This window comes from Microchirus variegatus (assembly GCF_963457635.1).
Source record: "Microchirus variegatus genome assembly, chromosome: 15".
Lineage (NCBI taxonomy): Eukaryota > Metazoa > Chordata > Actinopteri > Pleuronectiformes > Soleidae > Microchirus > Microchirus variegatus.
The window spans coordinates 11,069,541-11,095,401 of record NC_139816.1 but is presented as its reverse complement, the minus strand read 5'-3'; the positions used below and the strand labels follow the sequence as shown (position 1 = coordinate 11,095,401).

At 40.8% G+C, this 25,861-nt stretch overlaps 2 protein-coding genes across 2 annotated transcripts in view; both read left to right on the top strand.

Annotated features, from left to right (window-relative positions):
* rdh12l (retinol dehydrogenase 12, like) overlaps positions 1-15,590 on the top strand; it is a gene marked incomplete at its 5' end in the record, with an annotated part of 30,259 nt that extends 14,669 nt beyond the window's left edge. The window contains 6 exons of the mRNA XM_083901533.1: positions 12,016-12,162; positions 13,101-13,256; positions 13,342-13,446; positions 14,070-14,279; positions 14,513-14,705; positions 15,350-15,590. Coding sequence (XP_083757659.1) covers positions 12,016-12,162; positions 13,101-13,256; positions 13,342-13,446; positions 14,070-14,279; positions 14,513-14,705; positions 15,350-15,452 — 914 coding nt within the window. The 3' untranslated portion in view covers positions 15,453-15,590. The remainder of the gene's footprint in view (positions 1-12,015; positions 12,163-13,100; positions 13,257-13,341; positions 13,447-14,069; positions 14,280-14,512; positions 14,706-15,349) is intronic.
* Positions 15,591-17,618: 2,028 nt separating this feature from the next.
* On the top strand, positions 17,619-25,861 carry fasn2 (fatty acid synthase 2; the record flags this gene model as incomplete). The annotated part of the gene is made up of 6 exons (XM_083901532.1): positions 17,619-17,676; positions 18,148-18,301; positions 19,404-19,564; positions 19,696-19,902; positions 20,033-20,214; positions 20,327-25,861. 6 exons carry the CDS (start codon positions 17,619-17,621, stop codon positions 25,859-25,861), a joined length of 6,297 nt encoding a protein of 2,098 aa, XP_083757658.1.

Below are 25,861 nucleotides of genomic sequence, written 5' to 3'. Positions count from 1 at the left end.
CGGAGCCTTTGAGAGATTGCCTCACATCCCCTGGTGGGAGGGGCTAAATACAAACGTTTTCCAAAAATCTTGCCTACCCCAGCTTTAGATTGAAGCATAACTAAACTCCTAAACCAACGTATATGGGTATGCAGTAAATGTTCTATTGATACAAATTGTAAAAGTGAAGTGTAAAATATTTAAATATGCATGTTGTGATAAAAAATATGTGTATCTACTGCCTCTCTGGTCAAACACCAGCTATTGCAGCTGAAAGGCATTTGGGAGAACAGTCTATGCAGGAGGCAAATCCGACTGTAAAATACGAACTTTGTGTATTTGTACTTGTTTTAGCAATCCAAAAAAACATGAAAAGAGGCCTTGATAAATAAAAAAAATACACATTTATTTAATGTCTTCTTTCTTTTTTTACAGTATGCTGTAATGGAGCTTTTGACAAATCACAGCACATCACATTTCCATACAGTCGAACAAAGTATAGATTAAAGTCCTGGCTTGTCTCTGGTGACGGTCAACAAACCTGCGTGTTTTCATTCAGCAGCTTCAGTATCTGCTGAATCCTAAAATCCTCAGGATCACACTCTCCGGGACATGGTTGGAATTTCAATAGTCAATGGACCCTTTTTTTTTTTTTCTTCTTGTAGGAACAGAAAGAAGTGTTGAGACTCACAGCTGAAATCCAGTTTGTTCCTCCCTCATTCACATGCATGTGACCCCTGCTATACTTTCTCTTCCTCAGAGAGTCCACTTTTCTGTTCCTCCGTCTCCTTGGCTCGTTTTGGGAGAATGTGTTGCATGCGATGAATAGCAAAGAGCTCCTCGCTCTCCTATTGTATAGCGAATTACCCCCTTCTCCCTCCTGACAGAAACACAACTGTGCTCTGCATGGAAACACTGACAAGCGCTATGTATTCCAGTCTATTCAGAGTGGCTGCTCTTATTCTTCTAAGTTTATTCCAGAGATTCACTGACTATAACCAGGACTGTGTGTTGATTTATGTCCTCACACATGCTGCAGCAGTTGTTACATTCTTCTCTGACACAGTCAGTGTGTGGTGCAGTGTTTAGTGGAACACGTAGTGGAGCAAATGAAAAAAAAAACTGCTCTTAGAATAATCTAAAATCAACCAAATTGGAGGCACTCCTTCAAAGTCAATTATCAAATAGACCAGTGCAGTAGCCGTTAAATTTGTGCTTGTTTATTTTATTTTATTGATGTTTCTTGCATTCCTTAACCAAACAGCCTCAAAGTCTTCACTGCACACACCGGTTCCCTGAGTGAGTCACCTGCCAAGTTTGAAGCCCGTGCTGGACGGTTAATGCAAATGACGTTTCTTTTGCATTAATAGATAAGTAATGAAAGAGTAGCACTTGATACATTAGCGGTCCCCAACCTTTTTTTGCACCACGGACCGGTTTAATGTCAGGAAATATTTTCACAGACCGGCCCCCTAAAGCTGTCTGGTCGCTATGGTAACGATTAAACGTGCCTTCAAAATAAGATACACAAAACAGCTGTAAACGTTACATTAATGTTGATATATACCTTAAATTGAATTCAAATTGAATTAAAATGTAAGTGATTTCTTCTTTCTGTGCGGCCCGGTACCAAATGACCCACGGACCGGTACAGGTCCACGGCCCTCGGTTTGGGGACCGCTGCATTAACTCTTTCTTAGTCATTTTGCACACACAATGATGGGAGTTTTTAAACATATTTTCTTTCAGTTTTTGTATGTTTGTGTCAAACTTTCTGAGTTTTTAGTTGTTGGTTGCTAGTTTCCTGTTTAATTCTGGAGTTCCTCTTAGTGTGTGCACCTTTCCCTCCACGTCTGCCCCGCCCTGATGTGACTCACCTGTGTTCAATCATCTCATCAGTGTCTTTGGTTCATCCTGTTCTGTTTCCTTGTTTTGTTTTTCTACTTTATACCACCTCTTCCTGTCTTTCATTATTTATTTTTGGTATGTAGTTTGTTCTCCTGCATTTGGGTCCTTTGTTTTTGTCTGAACAACATAATTTTAGTTGCTATAGAAACCTACTGCAAACTGTGTTAGTGTAGCCCTGCTCAGGTTTTGTTTTTTGTTTACATTGTAGCATAAATTGGGATTACATGAGATCTTATATAACATAATCCCTGAGAGGGAAAACCGATTAAACAAAAGCGGTGTTCTGTGTTCTGGTGGATGACGGTGAAACTTCACTGACCCCTCACAAGTGGTTTGAATTGCCTCAAGTAAACACACAAACACACATGCATGCGTGCATACCACAACCGTCATTTACGCAATTATCGTGCAAAGTCTAAACACACCGACCAGATGTGGAATCCCTATACATGATTGTGTTTCGTCCACTGCTTCTAACTCTATGAGGGCATAATAACCCTTAAGTAGGATGTATAGTTGTTCCTTATCTTCATTGTTTCAGGGAAATAACCCATGTCCAATTGTCTAAAGTGAGGGGCCCCTGAATGAAGTTGCTCCCAATTAATCATCTACACTCACTTTGTGTGTTTTTTGGACTCCAACTGCTTGAGAGTGGGGGTCCAGAGGTCGCCGTCTTGAAGAGGGAGCTGCGCCATTACTCTGAGCCCGTTTGATGAGTTTTTCCATTGCACTCATCCATCAACAGCTCTGCTTTCAGCACACAATGTACTCTCCGTCTTGTGTCCTTGTGAAGTCCATACCCACCTTATTCCTATGGGGGTACTATTGCGTAAATGATCATGGTGTAAATTGCAGGGAAGAAACGGGAAGCTCATTCCGGTGGCTAACGAAGTTGGTGACAGCTGTTTATGAAATCATTTCAGCTTAACGTTTGACCTTTCACAGTAAAGCGTGGCTGCAGGATTGCGCTGGATGCATGAGCAAGCTGCAGAGGACGGACACGGACAGAAGCTTTCATTCGTGCTTTGCATGCATTTTGACGGGTGTGGTAAGCCGAGCAGGAGAGCTTGCAATGACGGACGAAATGGAGAAATACCACTGGAAATCATGGGGGGCAGTATAGAGTCAACAGTCCAATCGGTCAGGAAAACGACAAAGAAGCAACCTACAGTTGCAAAGCCCAATTTTAAACATTCTGCCAGAGCTTACTGGTTTATTCCTGCAGCCAGAAAACGACTTACATTCAGTGGACTTCCATTTCTGTCTGTTTTTGGATCAAGCACAATAAAATAACCTTGTTGAGGCAACTAGATACTCGTCACTGCCCTCTAGAGGAAGTATTGTCCATACCAACGCAAAAGACACCTGGTGGTATGTAGAGATGGAGATATGGAGATGTCTGGGACAGATACAGAAAACAGATACCTTAAGGCTGAAAATAAATAGCTCCTTTAACAAAATCGTCCGATTTATTACTGTATATGTGTATAGAGGTGTAGCACGTGATGTTTTCCCCCGTGGTAAATTTCACAATCGCTCTCAGGGATTAGGGGATTAGCGTTCAGATACAACAGAAAACAGGAATCGCCGAAAAGTCCTGCCCATATATTTCAGTCAAGGTGTCATGGAGTGTTCAAACAAGGTCAACATGTTGTGTACAATACACGCGGGACTGACAAAGTCATTTTTTTCCAAAGTCATGGACAGGATGTGCTTTAGCATCTCTACACAGTTACATTCCGAGTCGTTATATAAATATTTTATTCCAAAATGTTCAAAATGTAGCAAGTACGCCGATAAATCGGACAAGAGCATGTGATTTCACTCACATATTGGCAAACATCATGAATTTTAAATGACTGGGCAAATAAACATTGATAAACTGAAACACACTGTAGCCACATGTTAGGGACGATCAAATTACCAGCATCATATTTGTGAGACGGCTCTTTACTGAAGTAGGAGATAAGTACCTCAGTTTATTTCCCATAGTGGAAATTCAAAAATGAAAGTTATTACAGCAAATTTGTGATTAATATTTAGTTCTAATGTCCTCCTTTGTTTGATTTGGCCACACCGGTCGATCAGGTAAATGTTCCTTCAGTGTCAGTATCTTTGTAATCAGGAGACATTGGCTGCACCGGTGTTCCTCTCCCACAGCTGATGGTAATCAGTCTGGGTGGGAGGTTACAAAGGCAGGTTAGAGATTCACTGTCCACGGTCGAGTTGTGTTGTCTTGTCCGTGTGTCATTTTTGGTTAAAGATTAGTCTGTGTGAGGCTGCGAGGAGTTCTGCTCAAACCCAGCAGCAGCAGCAGCAGCAGCAGCAGCAGCAGCAGCAGCAGCAGCAGCAGCAGCAGCAGCAGCAGCAGCAGCAGCAGCAGCAGCAGCAGCAGCAGCAGCAGCAGCAGCAGCAGCAGCAGCAGCAGCAGCAGCAGCAGCAGCAGCAGCAGCAGCAGCAGCCCATATGTTGCTGTGTGGGGTTTTTTTTGACAGTTGTATTCTGAATGTGCAGCAATACTGGGGGTTCTTTGCCTCATTAACTACCACCAACAGCGGATTTGTTGTTAAAACATTGTTAAAGCGGAACGTTTCTGTTTTCAGAGGAACTCCGTCTCGGCCCTGATTTACCGCTCACTCATAGAAAACTATACGTTCCGTGAAAACAAACAAAAGTTTGCTCTTCCACCTCGCGCTGATGAATTTGCCTGATATAAATGTCAAATCGTGAGAGCAGGTGACACAACAAACACCAGACGCTATCAGCCAGACTTTTAGGAGCCTGCTGTATGAAGCATTGTAAATTTTGAGATATGAAAGTGGCCAATTAAAAGCTTCTCAAACCTTTTTGAATCCGTTTCAGTCACATTATGCTTTTCATACTTATTCCCATATTGAATGGCCAGGGAGCCTAAAAACTAAACATTTGAGCAGTATTAAAACAAATATTCCAGTTTCGTCAGGAAAACCCTTTCCCAAACGCATCCAATAAATAACACGCACATCACTTTGATACCTGAAAGCATCAGCATGGATCCTTTCTGGGCTTTTCTGGGCATACTTTTTGTACATCATTAGAAAATAATGTACATTATTGACACGAGGTGACGTAAAAATACACAAAAAGTATTTATTAATTGTCATATTTATCATCCTCTAGTTGCCATTTTGATTGGTTTTGCTCCAGACTGCTATTTTACTCACATCTTTACTTCTAAGATTGTCAGGTCACATCGACCTGAGGCCTTAATTTGACAGTAATCCAGGGTTTAGATTATCTGTGCCTCTCTTGGATCAGATAATATGACCTGATAATGTTACTGTGGCTGCTGTGTCAGACAGACGCACCAGTTGCTTAAGTGTGAGGGATTAATGACACCCTTAGCGCTCCACGCTGGATAAAGTTCACACTTGCTGCCCTTGATCTGTCTGCAGGAAGTAACAAGGGTTACACTTTAACAGAAAGGAAATATTTTGTCTGCCAATAAAAAGCTGAGAGTAATAAAGTTTATGTTCACCCTCTGGTTGTACGTGGTGTAAAATAATATATTAAGACCCGATGGCAGAATGACATGAGAACGCTGCTCCCAAGCTCAGTATTTGGCAAAGGTGACTGTATCTGGAGAGTAAATGTGTCATGAGGCGAGGACATGTAAAGATAGTCAAGGCTCGGTTACAATACATAGTTGTGTAAGATTACGAGGAAAAAATGTTTCTCGCACAGTAGAAAGATCATAAAACAATTAAAGCCGTCGGCGACAATTATTCAAGGATGTTTTACTTCCACTTAGCTAAAAAAAAGGGAGAGATTCAAACACTGATTAGAGATTAGACTAAAAAATCTGCATAAATTAAGCCAGTTTAGAAATCTCTAGCTCACAAAAATGTAATCATGTGCTTTATTTTGTAAGTATTAATTTAATTGTTTTATTTTATTTAACCTTTAATGGTGTCAAGCAGTTTTATCAAGACCCAGATCCCTCTCTCTCTCTCTTCTGAGACTTGAAAAGAGACACAATGCAAAAAACAGATTAGTCACTAATTAATTCAATTTAAAAGACCTTATTTGTCTCCAGGGGACAATTCAAAGGCTCATGAGCCATTACAATAAACGGTTTAGAGAAGAATAAACACATTAAAGTGCATAAACATATTAGAGGTATGACTGTATATGAAAAAGATACAGTACGTAATAAAGGCCCATGTGTTGTTTGGAAGATGAAATGAGATAAAATAAATAATTTTAAACGTATTTGTTGTTCCACAGAAAGAACCTCCATTTTGGAGGATTTTGTATGTGTTTCAAAATCCCAGAATTAATCATTTATATTTATATCAGGGGCCATGTGTTTTGACGGTACAAATTAGTGCTGTGTAAAAGATTAACGCGCGTTAAACGTGCAAAAAGACTCCAGGCACCGTTTACCAGTTAGCTCCGTTAGCTGCATTAGCTCCTTTTAGCGCCGTTAGCGCGCCTACAGTCGAACTGGAGCGGTCCGTTTATTAAACGAAAAAGAGCAGCGCTACAAATAACCAGCGTACCTGTGTAACTGAGTATGTGTGCCTCTGTTTTTAAAGTTTAGCGTTACTTTAGAGACTAAATTTAACAATCCGGAGTCACGTAAACATGACGTCACACACATGGCGTCTTTTTCCGGTCAGTCGTCACGGAAGCGCGTTAACGTGCGTTAACGTTGACGCCGTTAAACGCCGTTGACGCGTTAATGTTTGACCGCACTAGTACAAACTAAACAAAGCTAAATGAAAGCTAAATAGGTTCTCTTACACCCTTGGAATGGAGGGGTGAGGTGACGGATATTTAGCTGCAACATTCATCTTCACCACTAGATGCTGCTAAAATGAACACACTGTACCTCGTAAAAAAAATATTTCCCGTATCCATCCCCACTATCAAATCCACTCCAAATGTTGATCTGCTTCAAAAAATATAATTTTTTGACTTATTTTGTCAAATGGTCACCTCTTCAATAAGCAAAACTTGTCATTTTTGACAATATGTACAGAGAACTATGAGCTGCAGTCATGTGCATGTACACGTCACATTCACTTACACAGTTTGCAGAAATGATTTGCCTTTAAGTGCAACGAGGTTTCATAAACAATAATAATAAAAACGCATTGATAACTAACATAAGACCAGTGGCTGCAACTACAACTAAATCAAAAATAGTTATTCTAGTGATGTGCTATTAAAAAAAAAAATACTCCCAGACTTTCACACTGAAATACGACTCTGTGTCCAGTGTTGCTATTAATGTCATAAAGTAGCCAAACACATGTGCCCTCTCTCCTCTGCAGGACTATACACTTGTCTCTGCTGCAGCTCTCAGAACTCCTCAACACTGACGCCTTGAGACACTTCTATAAATAGCAGCTGCTCGCCTGTTCCCTGCGGCTCAGAGCAGATCCCTGTAATAACCGTCCGCTCGCCTTCAAAGGGGCCCGGTTTTAAGCAAACGCTGCCACGTTCCGTTTATCTGACATTAGCCTCTCACATGTGTGATGATGCAGCCGAGATGAAAAGAGTGAAGATGAAAAGGTGGACGTGAAGGGCAAATGAAATGAAAAGTGGATCATGTGTGAGAAAATAGAATTACTATTACTTTTGATTATTACGGTTTTGTGGTATTATTTTCTTATTCTCTGCACTGCTTCTGTTTCAATCATATACAAGTTAAAGGCCTTGAAATCTTATTTTATCTTACTATTTAAGTTTATTTACATCTGTGTAAAGTGTTCTTGGTTTGACGTTTCCTTGTGTGGATGTGTCTGCGTGGGATTGTGAGATGGGTTGCAGGTGTGCATGTCTGAGTGAATCACATGTGCGAGTGGATCCTGGGAGCTGATTGGTCCTGCACAGGAAGTACCAGTACAAGAGGCCCGATTGTCCCAGGTGACTTCCTCAAACCTCTCAGAGCCAGGTGGTCAGCAGACGTCGCAGTTCCATTATTCTTGGTGCAGTCAAAATATAACTACAACACTAACGCATTCAAATAAAAAGCCACTAAACGTACACTTAATTCACCTCATGGACGTTCATATCTGGACCAAACCCAGACGAAACCCGTTTTTACGACCAGACCCAGGGGAAAAACCTGACTGCAACAAGAATAATAAGACTCCTTATTGAAGTAAAACAAATGTTTTTAGAGGTTTCTTAAGACCAATGCACACCTGCAACCCATCTCACATACAAACAAGGAAAAAGCACCCTGGGCTCATGACCCCCCCCCCTCCCCCCTTAAACGAGAACATTTTTCCCCTAAAGAAATGTTAAATACCAGGGTTTCTTACTCCTGGTGGTGGGGAGCCACTTTCCTTCATGTTTTAAATGTTTCCCTGCTCCAACACATTCAGGTGTGTCCCACCTGAAATCCCCAGGACCAGGAGTAAATGTGGTCTGAAAGGAAAAACTCAGACACTCTATTAAAAAGTCCTCATTTAGGGAGTCAATTTGACTCTTTATGAGACTAAGTCTGTACAATGTGAACCTTAAGACAACCTTTAACCCCGGTGTCAGACAAAGTTCTGTTCTGTTTCTCCAGACACATTTCAAAGAATGAGGGGGGAGAAAAAGAGCCTGAGCTCCATTATGGTGAAAGCTGGCGTGGCACGGCTAAATGATACCACAGCACAGTGGTCAGATGAAGGTCTCTGTCATCGCTGGTGCACAACAAACACCACCGTTTAACAGGAAAAGACGAACTGTAATCACGGGAGGCGTAGATTTGTATCTGTGGGGAAACGTTGCCCCGTCGCACGTCAGAGATTGGATCGGAGAACAGAGATTTAGAGTTCCACAGCGAATGAATGGCAGCGATTAAGTGTTATGTAAGAGGTGAGCGAGACTAAAAGGGTGAGAAACCAAATATAGAGCGGAGCAGACGGGGAAACAAGAGGCAGACTAGACAGAACGTGGCTGATGAGGTTCAGTCTGCAGCGTGAAGGTGAGGGCAGGAGACGGACACAGAGGACACTGGGAGATGTTTATCGTCCCACAGCCTCAGGTTATTGTAGGGTTTTAGATGAAAGGTCACTGCACAGGACAGACCGATGGCCGCCGAGTGTGTGTGTGGCATCGAGGGATGTGACCTTAGAAATGATAATGTTATAATGTAAACAGTGCAGCGGGACGAGAAGCTGCAGAGGGCAGGGAAATGAGGTTTCCTTATTTTTAAACATGGTTATTCTCCAAATGACTACTTTTAGGCTGTTTGTTGTTGAACTCTGCGTCCGAGCTTTGCTGAGTCAGTGTTTTCAGAAAATGTCCTCTTTTGAACTCTTTCTCCTGAGACGACCTTTATAGAACCGCCATTCAAATTATGGCAACCTGTATTTTGTAAATACTGCAGTCTCCACTTTAAAGTCCTGTATTTACCCCATGTGTTCGACCATTGAACACATGCGTATAGACATGCAAGGATACTATGGCATACATAGTAGTTTTTGCACAATCAAAATTTCTGCCATAGTTACGACTTATAGTTTAGTGTCAGAGGCATAAGAAGATATTTTCCATATTGCAGTTAAACTTCAGGGGGGAAAACACATTTACACCATCAAATCATTTGTATAGTGCTAAAAGCAAACACTCAGACACTTAACATAAACAATCGATCACATTTCATTGCATAAATGTGCGTTAAAATAGACATACATAGATAAAAATGTCAGATATGACATACAAGGTAGTTTTTCATCATCTCTTCTATTGTTTATACCTATAGATAAATCATAAGGATGCACAAACGGCTGCTATTGAGAGCATTTCTGCTTATAGTTTAGTGTTAGAGGCAGAAAAAGGAGGTTGGAGGATGTATTTGTATTATTATTATTCATACACTTTTATTATTTTAAGTTAAATAATGTCTTAAGAGTATTTTTTCAACTTATTTTCCGCAAATAGTTGATTTGAAATCTTATGTTACGTTATTGTTCACTCACTGTTATGTTAATAAAGTTGTATTTCACTGTTTTATCATGATGTGAAATATTATATCTCACGATAAACTTTAATTCCATAAATGAAAAGTGCAGTACATGGTGTTTGGTGTAATGTAATGTGTCACAAAAGCAAACAATTTCATTTCACTGTTCCATCATTTCAAAGTTACTTTCAAAATAAGAGCTTTGCTTTCATCTCCTGTTTGTGAATTTGTTTTATTTTGGCCCCTTTTTTTCCTCTCCCGGCTCGAAATCAAAACAAAAACCTGCATCCTCTTCCGCAACATCTGCCAAAGTTAATAGTCCCATTTTAGCTAATGGATTGTTCTGATAGTTTACTGAATGCATCCTCTTGCCTTCTTCATTGTCTCTGGTTCTCTGGGATGCTGCTAATGCGGCGCCACTAAAATCTTATCGGTCAACTGTTATGTCTGATTTTTGTAGAGATTCACTTTGTGGTAAAGATATATATATATATATATATATATATATATATATATATATATATATATATATATATATATATATATATATAAAATAAAGGAAATCACTGTTGTAGAGCATATGAAAAATTAATGAACAGCCACTTTCTGCTAAAGTAAACATGGAGAACTCAAGAGGGAGGGTTGTGTGTGCAATCAGGAGAAGTGCACACAAACTTGATTTTTAACTTGTTCTAATCAGAGTGGAGCAAATTCAAATGCACACATCAGTCTGTGTGTATTTGTGTGTGAATCTACATGCAGATTCACACACACACACACACATACACAGACACACACACACTGGCTGATCCAGCAGAAGAAAAAAAAAACATAAAAGTGGAAGGAAACGTTTGCTTACACAAAAAAAAATCAGCTGATGAGCATTGTCATTTCCTGATTTAGTGACCTTGTGTCCACACAGTGTAAACTCCCACGCTCTGCTGTAATAATATCTGTGATGTACGAATTAATGATTCATTCAATCTCCTTAGTGAATAGGTGTTTTCATGATGTATTTATTTTTTTCTTGTTCCTTGTAGTAAGAGGTTTCACTGCAGCCAAGGACACGGTTTACCCAAATACCAGCTTGTTAAGCTGTCTACAGACAAAACACTGCAAACACAGGTCACAGTGAAACAGGCTTTTCCAGCTCTGTCTAGGAGAAACAGACGGTGATTTGTTGCCATCTGCTGAACAAAAGGTGCTAATGACAGAGAGCAGGAAGATCTGCATGACGAGTTTCTGTCTCGTTTTTGTTGCTTTTCATACATAACTAACTTCAAGACATTCTTGTATAAAGTCCTCAAAGGGATAATTGAGTAAAAGTACAGGTATCTTACCAGAAAATGCATTTGGTGGACGTTTACGTCACTTTTCTTTGTTTTTATGATATTACTGGAGTAAAAGTCCGAAATATATGATGATTTGCTGCCATCTGTTGGACAAAAGGTGTTAATGACAGCGCAGGAAGATTTGCATGACGAGCTTATTCATGTATTTATTTGTTTATTTACTTCAGTATAATGGAAAACATCATTAATAGAAGAAACAATATTGCATCATAATACAATCACATGGGCCAATTTTATTTTTGTTTTATTTAAGATTCGCCCTTTCAAATAGAAAACGGGGGACAGTGTTCCCGCCCGTCCGGAGCAGCCCTTATCCACAATCGAACACAACTCCACAGAGGGAGGAGCGAGTCCTAGTCTTCAACCAATCAGCATCGTACATGAAGGATGACGTAGCAGTTGATTAGCTGAAACAACTGCTAATCAAACATGAGTGGATTTGATGTAAAGACACTTCCTCGTCTCTGTTTCAGTCCACTTCAGTCAGGGAGCGAAAAGAATATTAAAGGTTTATTTTTTACAGTTTTTCTAATTTTTTTCCCTAAAGTTACGACTTTAAATCTAGTAGTGAGATGCAAACGATAAGGTAAGGACTATATTCCATGACGCTTATATTTAAATTGTGTATGAGCTGTTCAAACAAGTGTACATATTATTCGAGGAAAGATAGCTTAACAGTTTGATTAATGATTCGTTTTTTTATTGTTGGAATAGTGTGTTTTTGCTTCTGGTGTGTTTGTTTGTAAACTCAAATATTTGTTTTAGTTTACCTGTAAGTCGGCCTCGTCATACGTGTGTTTTTGTTGTTTGTTTGTCATTTTGGTTAAGACGTTAAAAAGGTGATTTCACAACATCCTAGAAGTTTCTTCCGGACACCTTGGTCTTCTGACGCAAGGCTCGATGGGAAAACTGCGCTCATCACCGGGGCCAACACTGGCATCGGCAAAGAAACAGCCATCGACCTGGCGAAAAGAGGTGAAAACAACAGAGAATTGTGATTCAGAAACACCTTATGTGTGGAAATCTGATACAAAGTCACATGAGTTTTTGCCTTGTCATGGTGACTATTGCTGCTGTATTACCAAACAGACATAATAGTAAAGAATACAGTTCAATATTACATTTAGGTTCTGCCACAAGGTGGGTTAGTATGCTTTACAGTAAATATCATTATATTATTGATTTAAAAGTAATGATATTCCCCAGTTTAGTGTTAATTATATACATACAGTATTAGGGATTATCATAAGTATCAGCAGATATTGGCAAACACTGCTGATATGACTAATAACTACAACAGTTGGCTAAAAAGAATGCTCCCTCCTTATTTTTCTGGCACCCTGTACAACTATTATTTGTTTAAAGAAGACAATTTATATCTACAACTGGTGTGACATGAGTATGGAAAGTGAGATGTTAATTTCACTTGGTATCAGTTATCAGCAAAAAGTCCAATATCCTGCATCCCGATATGCTATATAAATAAATTAGTAATGGACACATTTTGTCGCGAGAGGGTGCTCTCCGCCCTTTAACCCTCACATTACAGTTTACAGTATTATCTGTTGATAATCTGTGCATAAACACAGATCACCACTAGTTTATATGGCTTTTTCGTACTCCGATGCATCATATCTGTCCATCTATCTATCCTCTACCACTTTATGAGGGTTGTGGGAAGGGTGCCAATACCAGCTGACATAAGGCGACACAGGGACACAGACAAACAACCATCCACTCTCACACTAACAGTCAATTTAGAGGGTCCACTTTGCCTAATACCCAAATCTGCACATTTTTGGACTGTGGGAGGCCCCTGTACCGACCAGGTCACAGACCTGGGTCTTCTTGATGCAAATGCAAGAGTGCTAACCACTGATGCCTTCTACTACTGTTTTTTTTTTTCTGCGTAGGCTCGAAGATCATCATCGCGTGCAGGGACATGGAGAAAGCAGAAGCGGCCGTGAAAGAGATCATCGAAAAATCGGGGAACGAAAATATAAGTTGCAAGAAACTGGACTTGGCAGATACAAAGTCGATCAGAGAGTTCGCTGAAGGCATCAACAAAGGTATGAAGAGAACGAACAAAAAAAAAACATTGTGAAGATGAATGGATTCAAAGAAAAAATATATATACTTGACTTTTTTCTAAAGATGAGCCAAAACTCAACCTCCTGATCAACAACGCTGGCGTGATGATGTGTCCTTATGGGAAAACAGCAGATGGATTTGAGATGCAGATCGGTGTCAATCACATGGGTAAATACAGTATTCTGTCTGCGAGTCACATAACTAAAGTGAGCTTTTGTTTCCCCACATTTTATTGTTATACATAGAAAATGAGCTGCAGGAAAAATTAAGGGGCTGGTCTATAATCAAATGTTGCAGTGTGTTAAATTTAAGTAGCCTACAGTTATCATCAAAACTCAAAAGATGTGCAGTTTTGTCCACTGCAGGCTCCTGTAAAATCATGTTAACTTCTGCCAATTTGAAATAAATTCACCTAAATTTTACACACTGGACCTTTAAAAGAGCAGGTGCTATATGAAAACAATGAGCTCTTTGTACAATCTAATCAGGTTTAGCACGAACAAGCAGATCATCCGTGTGAGGAAAAACATTTTTTGTTTAATCGTTTTGATCACATAGTTACAGTCCACGTTTTTTTTATTTTATGAACGGTACTCCTATAAATGTTGTTTTGTATAAAGCTGTTAACAATATTTTACAACAGCATATTGTCACTGTAAGACTTTTGACTTCCTGTTGCAGACGAAGGTCTCAAATGTCACTTGTCAATCAAGTGTCCTCTAACGGTTGAATTTTAACCTGTTAAAACCTCTGTTTCAAAACATCGTAACCCCTTTACTTCTTTTCTCCAGGTCACTTCCTGTTGACACATTTGTTGCTCGACCTGATTAAAAGATCGGCCCCGGCCAGGATTGTCACCGTGTCGTCCACTGCTCACTCTTGGGGAGGCATGAATCTGGACGACATCAACAGCGAGAAGAGTTACAGCAAGGGGACGGCCTATGCTCAGAGCAAGTTAGCCAACGTCCTCTTCACACGCTCGCTGGCGAAGCGACTGGAAGGTGAGAAATGTAGCTTTAACACACTTTATTGTCTATTTTCCTCTGAAGGGGAAGAGAATTTGACATGTTCTATCAAAGAAAAGACATGAAATAAGCAATTTAGTATATAAATTCCTCAGAAAAATGCTAACTTTCCCATAGACTTTCATTCATACTGGCAACTTTTGACTTCCTATTTGCAAGACTGAACCTGCAAGACTCCATCCATTTCTCTACTTGACTTTTTCTTCCAGGCACAGGAGTGACGGCGTACTCTCTCCACCCCGGCGTCGTCCAGACAGATCTGTGGCGTCATCTGAGCGGCCCTCAGCAGTTTGCCATGAAGATGGTCAGTCCCTTCACTAAAGACTCTGTTCAGGGAGCTCAGACCACCATTTACTGTGCGGTGGAGCCGTCACTGGAGAAAGAGAGCGGCGGATACTACAGGTATGGTACTACATCATATACGTGTAAACACAAGAATATTTTTGGGGTGTAAACTGGTTTCTGCTTCAGATTAATGGTAGATTAGGACATATTCATTGTCAATGGAAAACAATGACAGATAAAAGTAGATCATAGTTAAGAGTTTCAAAAGGTATCAATAAATAGCTGAACAAATAGAATATTAGCATGATTGAGTTGAATGTTTTGATGTTGGAGCTGTTGAAATTGGCTGAAAATGTAGGCGAAGATTTAATTGTAGATTATTACAGGCGTACCCGGTAGTTGGCAACTAATTTAGTTGCCAATAGTTGTCTGTGCCAATTGTGCAAAAGTGGTTCACGTTGTGGAGCCGAGTCATCTCACTTTCTACCCTTCGATGCAGAAAGACGCTACAACGCCATAAAACAAGCAGAAAGCACAAAGACATACACATTCAAATGCAAAACATTGAAATAAACATCATTTATATATGAGATATATATCATACATTATAAGCAGTTCATGTTTGAGGTTGTATTTTGAATGTTGAAAGGTTTTAGCTGCAGCCTGAGGAGATGAGATGGCGACAAAACTAAAAGTAATAAGGAAATAAGTTTTGGGAATTGCTGCTTTAAGAGTTTCCTCCATTTTGTCTCCACCAACAGCGACTGTGCTCCTGCCAGCTGCTCGGCGGCAGGAAAAGACGACAACATGGCGGAGAAGTTGTGGGAGCTGACCTGTCGTTTGCTCTCCATCACATCAGAATGAGGCTAAAATGGGTTACACTGAAGCATTCTTATTCCACTGATAAAACTACATGTGCTTTCTAACAGTCCCTGTTTGCATTAGTTTGCTAGCTTAGCTAACGCTGCAATCTTTATGATTATGGAAACAAAATCGCACATATTTACGTCATTCCTGTATCACAGAGTCGACCGTCCGTATTCTCAAACACTGTCATATCAATATTCAATGATGATCATTCAAAAGTTTTGTTACAAGTCAGGTTGCTGTATTTTTGTACCTGTGCTATATTTTTTGTCAATAAACTCTTGTTACACTCCATCATTTTGTGCCTGTATTTCCTTGTATGTGTTATTATACGCTGTGGGTTTTTTTGGCCAACGGCATACGGAAAAAGTAAACAACCACTGTAATTATTATTTTATCAAAGTTTCTCTCTTATCGTGTCAGTAAAGTGATTATTTTTTTTTATTACACCTGTCCTTGGTGACACGGAGTTATAAACTTGATTTCTGTGCAACTGCAGTGGATTGATAAAGGTTATAAATCAAAGGTTACACTGCCACACACTTCTGGGGTTTTACAATAGGTAACTTAAGTTCTGCAGAAAATAAAAAGTAAAAAGTATTTATGTTTGCCAAGAAATATTAACATTGTGAGTCTGTTTAGTTTGATTTAACTTGACAATATAGTTTATGTTTTACTCATTCAACCGTTTTCTCATTTGTGGGTTGGTGAGCAAGTGTTTCCACATTTCCTTTGTGTGTGTCTTTCCTATTGCCTAATCTATGTAAATGAATGCGTTTGTGTACGTGCATGTGCATGAATATGTGTGTGTCTGGGTGATGTCTAGAGTTGATATCGATAATAGTTTCGCTGCTGCGTTAAAGTCGGCGAAAGCAGTTAATTGTGTTTTTTAAAACCACAAACATTAGTTAAACAGAGAAACATCTCACACACCAAGGGGAAAATAGTGACTGCAAGTGTGTGTTTTGTCAAATATAACACGTTGATATACATTGAACCTATGTAATACTGCTATTTTGTCAGTATTTAAAATGTACTAGATGAATAATGATTTACATATGTATATTATGGATATTACTGTATGTTTTAGCTGATTTTAGTTGATTTATTTTGTACAATTTAAAATATACACAAGTTCAAGGGGAATCAATGGGCTTATTTCCTCCACCAAAACACATTTTTTTGTAAATTCACAATATTATACGGAATATAGGATTAGTTTCATACATACATACACATCCATACCTCACAAAAAAGCCATTCCATAGTTTAATACCCCACATCTTACTGGAAATTGGCCTCTACAAGTGAGAGCTTTCTTCCAAAATGTAATAAGAGTGGCTGTGTCTTAAAATATTATAATACTATCACTATAAATAAAAAAAAACTCATGTCTGATCAATGTTAATGTCATAAATAGTAGCAGATACGATGTATAGATGAGCTGCTTATACTGTAGACGTCAAGATTTGGACTGAAAGTGTTTGATTCGGCTGCTCTTTCGCTTCTACCTTGACCTCAGATTATCTAATCAAAACACACAATTAACATAGTAAAAAATTAGGGCCACGTTGTTACGCAACAACTGTAGTATACAGTTGATTATACAGGGTGTTTTTTACATGTTGTGTCTTGATGGGAAGCTGTGAGTGAATGCTCAGGTTTCTTTAAGAGGAAATCGGGTGTGTAGCTATTTCCCAGTAGGAAGATTTTAAAGTTAAACTCCTTGAGTGTTTGATTGCTGTGTTATAACTGTGATAAGCTGCAATGAAACAAGACCTAGAATTGTTGGATAACATATTGTCATCAAACTCGGTCTAATCATTCGCAAAGGCACCATAAATGTGTGTGCACTGAGGTCCTTCATCTCCATGGCCACGTATACAATCCACCATTAATGTTTGATAAGGTCAAGAGGCTGAGTATAAGAGTCGGCCGCGGGTCCGGCACTGATAGCATCAGTGGGAGAAAAGGCGAGCGGTATGGATGTGTGAGGATGATATGGTGCGTGACTTAAAACGGCACTAATTGAACAAATGAAACAGACCATTAACCACATTCACTGCTGGATGTGGTGAAGCCTGGGAGGAAGAGTGACAGTGACCACGATGGTGCAGTAAAGATTTTTGATTTTTCTCTCTCTCACAGTGATGTACAGTGAGGATGGAGGAAGCTGAAGACAGCATCGCAGTGGTGGGGATTGGGTGCAATTTTCCTGGGGGTAAGATATATAATATTTCATCATATTTCACGAAAACGTATTCAGATTTTTTGCTCGCTTTTGTTCTATTCATTTATTGTTCTATTCATTTATGGTTTTGTTGAGTTGACGTCTTAGTCAGGGGCTGGTTTGTTATTTTGCTGCCAAGACAAAGTCTGGGTCGTGACCCACAGATGGGTCGCGGGAGATATTTTTTGGGTCCCCAAACATATTTGCAGAATTTTCCCAACCTTTTTTGTTAATATTTATTTGTACATGTTTTAAATAACGTGCATAAAATTAAGTTGAAATTGAAAAACGAAACCTCTCTTGGAAATTATTAATTTATCAATTCGGTTATGGCTAAATTATGGACTGAAATTTGCGCTTTGTCACAATTTAAATTGTGATTTGGGTCACTAGAGTTTGCCAACCTAAAAAAACTAAAGTTTGGGAAAGAATAATCTAATAAAAAGTGATGTTTCCAAACAGGAGAAGGGCCGGATAATTTCTGGAAGGTTCTTAAAGCGGGAAGAAACTGTTCTGAGACGATTCCCAAAGAGAGGTTTGACTTGGCCAGTTGGTATGATCCGGATGACAACAAGGCGGGTAAATCCCGCACCGCCAAGGCTGCTCTCATTGATGGGTACGGTATCCTAATCTCATCATATAATCAAATTTAAATGTATATATAATTTATATCCATCCACCTTCTACCGCTTTATCCTCCACATGAGGGTTCCAGGGGGATGCTGTACCAATCTCAGCTGACAGTTCGCCAGTCCATCACTGGGCCACATATAGAGACGAACAACCATTCACACACACAGACCTATGACCTAATTTAGAGCGTCCAATTTGCCTAATCCCCATATTGTTGAGTGTGTGAGGAAACTGGAGAACCCAGAGAAAACCCACACACACAGGGAGAACATGCTAACTCCATGCAGAAAGGCCCTTGTTCCCACCGGGTCGCACACCAGGGTCTTCTTGCTGCAAAGGCAAGAGTGTAAACCACTACACCAGTAAATTAAATCAGGCCGTGTGACATACAGTACTATATAAAATCAGAAAGTAGCATCATCTTCTATTCAATATGGTCTTTAAACCCATCATATGGTCAAAATGACCCTTTCAGCTCATGGTTTATGTGATTATACTTTCAATAATCAAAAATGAAGAATGGTAACCTACATCTAACAAACTAGTTTTTACCTTTACAAACATGTAGAAATCTGTATATTTATTTTTTACATACTTTAGTTGGTTGCAACAAAGCAAATTAACATAGTACAACTGCAGCCAGCCTGCTATAAACATGCTGTAATAACTGATTTATGGTTTGCATTTAGAGATTATATATATTGCTAGATTCCAACTCCTGTCACTGAGTTCAAGTCATTGTAAAATGATATGAAACAATAGCTTCGTATTTTAACTCAGAGTGTAGAATTCCACCCTCACTGTGTCAGATAACACAATAGACCAAGGCTGTAAGTATTACTGTGCAACATAGAGTATAACTGTGATTCATTTACTTTGCATTTAATCTGCACATTAGTCCACTTACCTTTTCTATGCTAAATGTCTATTGACATTTTTATTATTCTATATACTCTTAGTACACTTCCCCCAGTAATTATGAATTATTAGTAAGTATTTGTAAAACTGATTCTAATAATTCTAGTCAAAAAGATTTTTTCTCAGCCATTTATACTGATTGAGTGCTTTCGATCAATTGTTTCCAGGTTTAATGAATTTGATCACAAGTTGTTTGGCATCAGTGACAGTGAAGTGGAACAAATGGATCCCCAACAAAAGCAGCTCCTCCAGTGTGTTTACAGAGCTTTGGAGAACGCTGGACTTCCTATGGAGAAGGCCAGTGGCACCAGGACAGGTGTCTTCTTTGGTAAGACTCTTAAAAAACATGCATGTGTCTTTACTGTTTTGTAAAATACACAGTAAAATTGGCTGATTTTGTGCATAAATATGTAGAATGTTGGAAAAACCCTAATTTATATTCTTGTCATATGTATGCAGGCCTAATGAACCGCGATTACGAAACAAATGCTGCACACGTCCACCCAAGTGTGATCAACCACTGGACTGGAACAGGACTTGCCATGAGTATCGCAGCAAACAGAGTTTCGTACACCTTCAACTTTACTGGGCCATCGCTGACCATAGACAGTGCCTGTTCATCCTCCCTGGTGGCTCTCCATCTCGCCTGTCAAGCCATTAAACAAGGTCACTAACTTTTTTATGATACTATATTTATTGAAAAACTTTGTTTAAAAATGCACATCTCCTCAATTAAAGCACACACAGAGCTCGGTGACTTTTATTACCGGGTTAAAATCCTGTGTTATCTTATCAGGAGATTGTGACATGGCTGTTTGTGGAGGCGTCACCTGTATCATAGAGCCAAGAGTGTTCGTTGCTCTCAGCAAAGCCAAGATGATTTCACCTGACGGGACCAGCAAAGCTTTCTCCAACAAAGCAGATGGCTATGGTAGAGGAGAAGGCTGTGGAATTGTTCTCCTGAAGCCACTGAAAAAGGTCAGAATACGCTGGAAAATATAAAAATATCCTTCACCAAGTCATAATTATATTACATCGGATATGAAGGAGAATAAAATAACGAATAACTCTACTTGATGTTGTTTCATAGGCAATACAAGACCATGACCATATCTGGGGCATCATCAGCAAAACGGCGGTCAATCAAGATGGACACTCAGTGACTCCAATCACCAAACCCTCCATGACCCAACAAGAGGAGCTGCTGCGAAGAATCTACTCTGAGTCTGATATCGCAGATGTCCACTACATAGAAGCACATGGGACTGGAACCCCGGTCGGGGACCCAACGGAGGCAGGAAGCATCGCAAATGCCATCGCCAAAGCCAAACCTCCTGGTTCAAAGACACTGCGGATTGGTTCTGTGAAGAGCAACATTGGACACACAGAATCTGCAGCCGGAGTGGCTGGACTCATTAAGGTTCTTCTAATGATGAAACATGAGACCATTGTTCCCTCTGTGTTCTACTCTGAAGAAACGGCAAGTGTAGATGCCAAAGCTCTGAACCTCAAGTTTCCTCAAGAGGTGGAAAAGTGGGAAGCCTCTGGTGCAAGAATTGCAGGGGTGAACAACTTTGGCTTTGGGGGTACAAATGCACATGCTATCGTCAAACAGTATAAGCAGTCACCCATTAGGCACCAGAATGTCAAGACACAACCAAAGTACTTTGTCATGTCTGCAAATTCAACCAAATCACTCTCTCTCATGATGGAAGACACCGTTAGACAGCTGGAGGCAGATAGTCAAGTTGATCTAAACTCGCTTCTGTACACGGCAGCTTGCAGAAGAAGCCACCTGAAACATAAATACAGAAAGGCCATTGTAGTATCATCTGTAGTTGATCTTAAAGAGAAGCTAATTTCTGCTGTTGGTAAAAATATCAGTGCATCCTCCTCAGATCCAAGGTTAGTGTTTGTCTTTTGTGGAAATGGTGTCACTTACCTTGGCATGTGCACGCAGGTGCTAAAACACGAGCCTATATTCAGACAAAAGATCACGGAAATTGCACAACATTTTAAAAGGCTGAGTACCCTGAACATCCTGGAGACACTCGAGAGCGAGTTTGAGAGCAGTGACTTCAACAGCCCAGAGGTTGTCCAGCCATTGCTCTTTGCTATCCAGGTTGGCGTTTGCACCCTCCTCAGGCATTGGGGTGTCAAGCCAGATGCAATACTTGGACACTCTGTGGGTGAGGTAGCAGCTGCTCACTGTTCTGGCCTCTTGTCCCTTGAAGATGCAGTAAAAGTCATCTATTTCCGCAGCACCCTCCAGAGGAAAGTCACTGGGGGTAAAATGCTTGTGATAAGCAACATGGCTGTATCAGAGGTTACTGCTCTCCTCCCTCGTTACTCTGGTAGAGTTTGCCTTGCTGCTTTCAATAGTCCACAGTCCTGCACCCTATCAGGTGATGCAGATGCAATCATTAACATCCATAAGGAGCTAAGCACTTCAGCCAGTGGTCAGAATCTTTTCCTCCGTGTGTTGGATGTCCCTGCTGCTTACCACAGCCACATGATGGATCCAATTCTGCCTGAAATCAAGGACACAATTGGTGTCCTGCAGATGAATGATCTTGAGACAGAGTTGATCTCAACGGTGACAGGCGAGGAGTTCCAGCAGGGAGATTTTTGCACTGGTGAATACTGGGCTAGAAACATTCGTGAGCCAGTAGCATTTGAGCAAGCAGTCAGGTCAGCAACAAAAGGAAAGAAGAACACAATCTTTGTAGAGATAGGACCACGAAGGGCACTGCAGAGGAACATCATTGAATGTCTGGATAATAATAATAACACAGCTGTTCTGGCCTCGGTGCAACCAGAGAAAGATCATGAAACAATTGTGTCTGTTGTTTCTAAGCTGTTTGAACTGGGAGTTCATGTAGATTGGAACACCTTCTACAAAGGCTACGAGACCTTGCCACTGCCTTTCCCACAATACAAATTTGATACCTCAGACAGAGATGTTATCATCGGAGCAGCACAAAACAACAAAGCAAGTGATCATCCTGTGCTCTCTCAGACAGGAAGTGAGAGCAACATTTTTCGCTGTGATCTGACATCAGACTCGACTTTCTACCTGAAACAGCACACACACAATGACATACCCATCATCCCTGGTGCCTTCTATGCAGAGTTGGGTTTAGCCGCATTCATGGCCAGTTCCAAACCAAAAGTAGCGCTCAACTCTCTGCAGCTTAATGTCAGGTTCCAAAATCCTTATGTTTTATCCCTGAATTCTCCTGAAGTGAAAGTGCAACTGGAACACCAAGAGAAAGAGGCAAGTTTCACAGTATTCTCTTCATCTGCATTGTATGCATCAGGCAAAGTTGTTTCGAAGAGAGAGAGGTTGGTTGAGGAACAGTGCATTTCACTGAGCTCCATCTTCAAAAGGTGCAAATCTGTCGTGAGCTATCAGGAGTTCTATGGGTATCTGTCACAAGGGGGATTTCAGTATGGCGATGTCTTCAAGAACAAGGCAAATGTGCACTATGGAGAAGACCTCAGGGAGGCTTATGCGGTTGTTTCCGTTTCAGAGGAGCTGCAGCCTCAGCTGCATGACTACTGCATTCATCCTGTTGTGTTGGATTATCTGATGCAGCTTCTTCCAGTTACAGTCGAGCACATTTTTGCTGGTCGGCCAGGTTTTCCTGCCCAAATAGGAAGTTTGACAGTGTTTGAACCCTTGCAAGAGGAGATGATTGTCTACTTGAGAGCAATCGACGTGGGTACCAATCACTTTGAGGTGTGTGGCTGTTTGGCAGACAGAGAAGGCAGAGTGTTAGTTGAGGTTAAGCATGTGATTATCAAGTATCTTGGAAGTCACTCGCATGTGGTTGAGGAGTACTTCTACCATAATTCCTTCAGTGTACTCCCTGAAAGTGTGACATCTGCTCCTCCTACAGCCTTGGTCTTTTGTGACCAAATAGGGATTGCTACAGGTCTGCAACAGCATTTAGACTCAAAATCGAAGTACATTCCATTCACACATGCAAAAGACATTTTGAGCCATGGCTTCCCCTCTCTCTTGAAACAACTCAAGATCACAGATATCAAGAAAAAGTTTGATGAAGTGTTGTTTTTGTGGGGCAACGACAAACTTTCTTCACAAACAGCTGATGATGTGCTACAGAGTTTGGTGAACTGCTGTGAGATTTTCCGTCAAATCGTCCTTGAGCTCAAGCGAATTCACTTTCCACACGCTATCAGAGCAGTTACCTACTGCTCTTCTGATATCACAGTGGATCACATAAGTCCAGGCTTTGCTCTCGCTGGCATGACCAGATCATTGGCTGCAGAGTTACCAGAGCTTTCATTTCAGCTTGTTGATCTAAGCACTGTTTCTGCTCAGGACATCACAGCGCTATCTAAGGTACTACAATCATATCCTTGCAGCAAGTACCCAGAGTTGGTGGTAAAAAATGGTGAGGTTTTAAAACCCTCCATTGCCCGTACTCCTCCTCAGATCATTGACAGTTCTCAGGACATTTTTTCCCCAACAAAGTCCGAGCCTTGCATCTTTCAGACGGCTGATGCACATACAATGAGCCAATTAAGTGCCATTCACATGAATGAAGGGGACCTGACAATCACTGACCAATCAGTTGAAATCCAACCCAGTACAATATGTGTTCATTCATCTGATTACTTCCCTGTCAGTGCTTCACATCTTAAATTTGGCCAGGCCCTCTACTGGAACAAACATTCATCACAGAACCACAAGCTGTTAGCTCTTGATTTCAGTGGTACTGTAACAGCAGTTGGAAAAGATGTTGCTAAACTGAGAGTGGGAGACCACGTTGCCTGCTGTTATCCCGTGCTGGCCGGCAGCAAGATCACAGTGCCAGAGTATGTGTGCTACAGCACAAAACAATTCCCATTCCTTCAAAACACACCTTGTGTTTCCTACTTTGTGCTAGCATGGGAAATCCTACACCGAGCCTTGCCCAGAGCCAAACAAAATCTCGGAATCATATCCTGTGTCCCTGACTCTGCTTTAATGAAAGTCTTGGCTCTTACTGCCTACAAGTCTGGCTGGAATGTCATTATCGGAGCACAACGTAATGGCACATTTGTAAATGCCAAACAAATGGATGCATTTGTCTTCTTGCCTCCATTTGATGAAGCCCTGGTTGAAAAACTTGGGAATTTTCCAGAGGTGAAGCATGTTGTTGTCATCTGTGAGTCTCAGACTCAAAGTTCATTTGCTCAGGATTTGTTCCAAGGTATAAAGGACAGTGTTCATGTGCAGACAATTCAGATGCCAGTCATTTTACAAAAGGGATCACTGAGTGCACAAAGGCCACATATTTATCAGTGGCTCAAGTCACTGAAGTTAAACAGGAAGCTTGGTCTGACCAGCTTCACCTTCCAGAATGTGGAATCTGATTTGCAGAAACCAGAATCATACTTCACCACAAAGAAACTGGCTGTTGTCGCTCTAGAAAAGGATAACAGTGACACTCAGATTCCATTAATGCCAACAAAAAAGCAGCTTTTCCGAAAGAAATCGGTGTACATTGTGGCAGGTGGTCTCTCTGGCCTGGGCTTTGAAACTGTCAAGTTCATCTCACAAAGAGGCGGTGAATATGTTGTCATACTCTCCAGGAGCCAGCCCACGGTGCAAGTGCAGCAAGACATACACAACGTAGAGAATCAGTGTGGAAACTGCGTCACTAGCATGAAATGTGATGTATCAGACTCCGTGCAGGTGCCCAAGGTTATCAGTGCCATAGGCCACAAGTTCCCTGGTTGTCCAATCAAAGGCGTCTTCCACAGTGCAGTTGTCTTGCAAGATGGGCTGATTGAGACACTCGACAGATCTCTCTATGAGAAAGTTCTCACACCAAAAGTAAAAGGTGCACTCAATCTGCACCATGCAACACAACACTGTCCGTTAGACTACTTTGTGTGTTATTCCTCCATCTCTGCTTTTCTGGGAAATGCATCACAAACAAACTATGCAGCAGCCAACACCTTCCTCGACATGTTCTGTCACTACAGGCGCAAACTTGGGCTGCCCGGACAGTCCATCAACTGGGGAGCCCTGAATGTCGGTCTTCTCTTGAACAAGGAGCATTTCCAGCGATTTCTGGAGGCAAAGGGGATGATGATTTTAGAAGTCCCTGAAATTCATAAAAGCTTGGAGCAATGCCTCGTCCTCAATAGGCCCCAACAGGCTGTTTGCAGGTTTCACTTCAGAAACATCCGGTTTAATATCCTCTCCCAAAATGCAGCCTTGACCATGCGTCTGTCCGCGTTAGTTGAGGACTCTTTCCAAAAATCGAGAGAGAAAGAATCTCAAACAAACCAAGCTGACTCTGTCTCGTCGAAAGACTACGTCATCTCTCTCCTCAGCGAAACCGTTGGCTCGGATGAGAGTGAGCTAAAAGACGAAACGCCTCTCTCGTCCTTAGGCATCGACTCCATGCAGGCCATGACTCTGCAGAATCGGATCTTCCAGGAAAGAGGTGTGAATGTGCCTCTGGTGAAGCTGCTGGACCCCAACGCCATGCTGTCAACAGTGGTAGATATACTGAGTGAAGGAGCTGAGGGTGAAAGGCTGAGTGACGATGCAGCAACTCACAGCTCAACTGAGGACACAGAGCATCTTTCAACCAGACTGTAA